A 6,000-nucleotide genomic window follows, 5' to 3' on the forward strand; every position below is an offset into this window, starting at 1 on the left:
GTCGCACATCGATTATGCCTTGACCAATCCATATAAGTGGCGATCAACTTTCACATGTTAACATGCTTTAAAGTTATGCAACGAACCTTAATCAAAAGAGACAATATCGTTATATATGGGACCCACTATGGACTATGGCACTTCAGAAAAGACCCGGCGGTTAGAATTCAAGTCTTTTTGCTGATTTTTCTTCTTCTATTATTCCATTTTCATCACTACAGGTCTCACTCATCAGACACCCACCACCTCCCACTCCACCCATACTATTCCATTATCCCTATGGAAAGGACCATCAACTAGTTGATTCTATCTTAAGACCCCGTCCCTACAAAACACAATTATAAGCGACATCTCTGATGGGCTAGATCTTATAAAGTGATTTTTATTTTACATTTTTAAAGTGATATCTTTTGTTTGTTGGAAAAAAAATGTGAATGGGTTTTATAAGTGGAGTTCAAACGAATCCCTTTTTTTATGTTGGTATGGGACGAATGCGATAAAACGTGTTTAAAACACACAAAAATATGGAATCGAGATCTTTTACTTTCGCCTGTCCCTACTGCCATGTGCACCCCCACACACAAGCAAGGCAGAAAATACCGCCTTACCCCTGCTCGAGTGGGGGTAAGGTGATATTTTTCGCCTTGCTTGTGTGTGGGACGCACGACAGTACCGGGCAGACGAAGTAGAGGATCTGGACTGAGGGCACTTCCAATTTGTATGGCTTAATGGCTGGTCTGGTCCCAAGCTAGAGTAGAGCTTTTTATTTATTTTTTTAGGGAAGTAGTTTTTTGTCTAGGAGTGTGGCTTACGCCAGCACTCCCATGTGTCTATCTCTCTCCTCCTCAAAATAAGGGTGTAGAGGTGTCCTTTCCAATGGGGAGGAGAGAGATAGACTCATGGGAGTGCTGACATAGGCCACATTCCCCGACAGATAGCTTTCTCCCTTTTTTTAATATGAAACAACAAAATTACCTTCTTTTTTTTTTGTTGTTGTGAGGTGACAGTGCTATTAAGGCTATATAAGATGAGTTACATTGGCTTTTTGAATCCAATCTCAACTCTCCTTCTGCAAAAACCTTCTCTTTCAATTCTCTTCTCTTCTCTTCAGCCATGGCTTCCTCGAGGTCTTCAAGCTATATGATCTACCATCCTGAAAAACTTAAGATATCTGATATTTTTAGTCTCTTAGTGTTTGGTAGAAGCTTAGAGGGCTCGGGAGTTGTTGAACGTAGTAGTCCTCCGGAGTTCAAGGCTGAGAGTTTCGTGGACAACTTGATAACCCTTCTCAGTTTGATCCTCCAGAGGATATTTATATGGATTAGTGGACCAGTGGAATTACTTGGTTTGATTATAGAGTTCACTTTGAATGTGTTTGCACTTAATGGTGGTATCTTTGGATTGCCTTTACGCATTCTTACAGGTCTTCACTCTAACATGCTTCTTTATCATTTCAAGCATGAGAGCTTGTGAATTCCAAGCTGAAACAACTTCATGCATGAGCATTTGCATGTGAACTTTGTGTTGATCTCTCTCTCTCTCTCTCTCTCTCTCTCTTGTGTGTGCTTATGTATGTGAAGATTAAAAAATATCATATTTGGTCTTTGTATTTTCTTTTCCTTTGTCTTGTCTAAGGCTTTAGGGTGTACCCAGTGCACGAGGCTAGAAGATTAAAAAAAAAATCATATTTGATCGTTGCATTTTCTTTTCGTTTGTCTTCTCTAAGGCTTTAGAGTGTACTCAGTACACGAGACGAGGGGTAAGGCAGTCATTTACCACCTTGATGTGTCTTGGCAGTAGGGTCCTACCGGGCAGCTCAGCAATAGAGGATCTGAATCCATTTTCTTTTCCTTTGTCTTGCATGTCTAAGGCTTTAGGGTGTAACCAATGCACGAGACTAGAAGACTTTGTCTTCTCCAAGGCTTTAGGGCGTACTCAGTGCATGAGGCTAGAAGACTAAACAAATCATATTTGGTCCTTGTATTTTCTTTTCCTTTGTCTTGTCTAAGGCTTTAGGGTGTACCCAGTGAACAAAGCTCCTGCCACTGCAGGGTCTAGGGAAGGTCATAATGTATGCAATCTTACTCCGCTTCTTAGAGAAGTTGTTTCTTAACTTGATCCCATGATCACTTGGTCACAATGGGACAACCTTAACTTTGAGTCCATCTTCTTTGTCTAAGGCTTTGTGGTGCTTTTTAGCTTCTCGTTAACTTGATTTATTGATCTCCTGTCTTTTAGCATTTCTTTTGTTGTTTTTATTTTATTTTATTTTTTATTTACTCAAAAAAAATTGCACAAAATAAAGATGAAGCCATGGTTTTGCTTCTCCATATTAGGAAAGGCCTTTGTTTTGCTATTTTCTTGGTGCCTCATCCGTCTCTTGGGCCTTTTCCATGTTAGGGAGGTAGTGCTACCATCCCTTAGTTGTATAAATTTTTGCGGATTGGGCTCCTCTCTTTGGAGGGCATCGTCCAATGAGTGCTTAATGAGACATTGAAAGATTGAGCTATGCCACACACATCCTGATAGCTGACTGGGCATGCAACGAGATGTGTGCAGCATAGCACAACCTAGCCATTGGATGTCTCATTGGCCACTCATTGGGTGATACCCTCCTAGGAGAGGAGTCTAATCCTCCTGGTTCCACATGCATGTGTAATTTTTCAACTTGTCAATTCAAGTCAGGTCCAAAGAATCTCCACGCACGTGAAGTGAATTTTAGCTTCACATACCCTGTTAACAGGACATGTTTCAATGGAATGAATAAAAAATAGTTGAAGCCACATCCCATTACACATGTCATTTAAACCGTATACTTTAATCACTTCACGTATGTGAAGATTTCTGTCCCTCAGTGAAACAAGGAATTAATGTGTGAATGTTTCTTTGTGAAGGGTCACTAGTGATTCCAAACACCAACTCTGCTGATTACCAGTCGATAATTGGGTGTATTGATGATCGAAAATCTCTACAGAACACTTACTTATCCAGCCTTCAAATGGCTAAGATTTCGGCCCATGCCATAAAATTCATCAATCCATTGGATCTTTGTATTATGGCTTCTAAGGTTGCTTATGAGAATGAAGCATATGTGAAAGACATTGCCACTAACTACTGGAAGGTATAATTTATGTCTCCTTTTTTCTCATATCTTAAAGTGCCTTTAAGTTTGGGTGGGGGGGGTAATTATTTATTATTAACTATAGAAATGTTTGTTATGTCTATTAAAATTTTTGCTGCTACCCGGGTTGCAAGAACATTTTTGTTACCGTCCAGGCTCACAACCTAAGAAACGGAGGGTAATTATTTATTATTATTAACTATAGAAATGTTTGTTATGTCTATTAAAATTTTTGCTGCTATCCGGGTTGCAAGAACTTTTTTGGGTTCACAAATACCCTCCTAGATTTTATTGTTTTTCAAAATACCCTTCAAGATTCCATTTCTTTGGCTGTGAACCTGGATAGTAGGAAAGTTCTCGCGCTCTCTCTCTCTCTCTCTCTCTCTCTCTCTCTCACACATTCTGGTTCTATGATATGCAGATGCATTTTGTGGGATTCTATAATTGCTGGAATGGTGAGGTCCTATCTGTTTACTTTTGTCCTTTTGGGGTTGTTTCTTAACCTAATGAGAGGACACTGAAATAGTTGAGTTTGGATCCTCTACCCACGTGGTGAGGGGTGCCACTCCATATGGTGAGGGCCAGTGAAAAATGGAATCTCTATTCATCTGACCCCTTCTCACCCTGTGTCAGATGGGGGTGGAGATTCTACTTCATTGGCCCTCACCATGTGGGATAGAGAATTGGGACTCGAAATAATAGGCTGCTGATCTTCTTCTTCCAAAATCTATAGTACCTTGGAGAAAACCCACTTAACTCATCAAAAAAACTGAATAATATCTTGCAGAGTCTCTAAAAAGAAATGATACTCAAGCTTTCATGTTCTGCGATGCGTCAGAAAATGCCGAGATGATTGTTGTTGCATTCCGTGGCACGGAAGCGTTCAATTTCCGGGATTGGGCTACCGATATTGATCTTTCATGGCTCTCCTTGGGAGACATTGGAAAGGTCCATGTAGGTTTCATGAAGGCTCTTGGCCTTCAAAAGGATGCAAAGGATTCTCAAACAGGTTGGCCAAAGGAATACAAAGGAGATAAGGTGTTAGCATACTACACCTTAAGGGAAAAACTAAGACAATTGCTAGAACAAAACCCAAATGCCAAGATATTAGTGACTGGTCATAGCTTAGGTGGTGCACTTGCAATTGTTTTCCCTGCTATACTTGTGTACCACCAGGAAACCTCCATCTTAGATAGATTATTGAGGGTGTACACCTTTGGCCAGCCTAGGGTTGGAGACAAGGAATTTGGGGATTCTATGGAGAAACAGTTAAATGGGACTTCCAAGAGGTATAATAGGGTGGTTTATAGATATGACATTGTTCCTAGGGTTCCCCCAAATGCTAGGATCTTTCAATTTGCCCACTTTGGAGGCTGCATCTATTACAAAAGCTGGTACAAGGCTCAGGTAATTGAGCTGATTTGGTCTTCCTTCTTTATAAAGCTAACCCTAATTCCATCCAATTATTTATTTATTTTTTGTTAGTAATATGTGTTTTATGTTATGGGAAAACAGATATTAAAGGGAACACCAGACAAGAACTACTTCAATCCCTTGTACTTGCCTTCTCAGTACATAAATGCATGGTTGGACTTGTTTAGGGGTCTGTTTGCTGGCATCAGACATGGGAAAGGCTTTAAGGAGAGTCTAGTCTCTATTGGGTTTAGGCTGATTGGGCTCATCATTCCAGGGGTTGCTTCACACAGTCCAAGGGATTATGTAAATGGCACAAGGCTTGCAAACATAGAAATAATGGAGGAGGACAACATATGATTTGAAAAGGAGAAATGTTGCAATTTGAAATTTAGTTGATGTTGTCTATCTTGTGTTTCCTTCTGTTTAGATGTAATATGGTTGATGTTTCTGCCATTTTCGATTATATTCGACGAAAAATAAGGGATCTCTTAAAGAATTACCCATAACTTTCATCAAGTTAATATGATAGTTGATGCCCTAGCAAAGGCAAATCTAGATTTCGTTTGCTCTAAGTTCTTTCTTGATTCCTTGCACTTTAAAGATTGTAAAGATTGTTTCGTTAACCCAATGAACATCATGGGGATGCCCAAAAACAATCAAATGACAATGGTCACCCTTGCACTCATGGTTCACACAAGGAAAGAATCATAGACAAAGACCTGATGACCAATAAAGGATTAAGATTGGAGCCTCCAACAAAGTATATTAGATTTAAAAAAAGAAAAACAAAAATGTAAAGTTACTAAGTTTTTTTTTTCCGACTAAGTTGATTACAAAAAGATTGATAAGCTACCTTTGTACAAATTCCTTTATGTGTTTCTCGCATAAAAAACAATGGATCCCACACTGACACTCTTTTCCATTCTAATCATCTGAACCCATATGTATGATACATTTTCCAATCCCTCATTACTGCAATGTTCAGATTCTTCTTACACTGCCTTTATAGGAAACCCTCCTGGCCTTTGTGTTTTTTTAGGGGGAAGAGTTCTTTGTGAGGGAGTGTGGCCCCTGCACGCATGCACAGGCTAATAGGAATGCAATTGGAAGCATCAACATCACCGTGTTTTAACCTTTCATGGGGCGGGGTGGTCATTTCACCCCCTCTGTGTTAGTCAAAGTCTGCTACAACTTGAATGTTGAAATTTATTCAATGAATTATTGGAAATTTACACGTACCTCCCCTGAGGTATCATGTAATTACAGATCCACCTGTGAGTTTTGGATATTTACGCATGCCACCTTTACTTTCCAAAATAATTAATAAGTAAACCCACTTTATTAGTTTCCTTTAGGCTCTATTTGTTTCGACGTAAAATTTTGCATAGTAAATTTTTCTTTGTAAATGTAAAATTTTACTAATTGAAAAGTTTTCCAATGTTTGTTTCCATATAAAAACAAGC

General features: G+C 39.3%; 1 protein-coding gene across 1 annotated transcript; it reads left to right on the forward strand.

The window, feature by feature from the left end:
• Positions 1-1,085: 1,085 nt before the first annotated feature.
• LOC122645993 (triacylglycerol lipase OBL1-like) lies at positions 1,086-4,894 on the forward strand. Its single transcript, XM_043839438.1, has 5 exons — positions 1,086-1,423; positions 2,895-3,121; positions 3,543-3,576; positions 3,909-4,528; positions 4,637-4,894. The coding sequence occupies exons 1-5, from the start codon at positions 1,114-1,116 to the stop codon at positions 4,892-4,894; spliced, it is 1,449 nt and encodes a 482-aa protein (XP_043695373.1). The 5' UTR covers positions 1,086-1,113.
• The last annotated feature ends 1,106 nt before the right edge of the window (positions 4,895-6,000 follow it).

Source organism: Telopea speciosissima, chromosome 11 (genome assembly GCF_018873765.1).
Source record: "Telopea speciosissima isolate NSW1024214 ecotype Mountain lineage chromosome 11, Tspe_v1, whole genome shotgun sequence".
Lineage (NCBI taxonomy): Eukaryota > Viridiplantae > Streptophyta > Magnoliopsida > Proteales > Proteaceae > Telopea > Telopea speciosissima.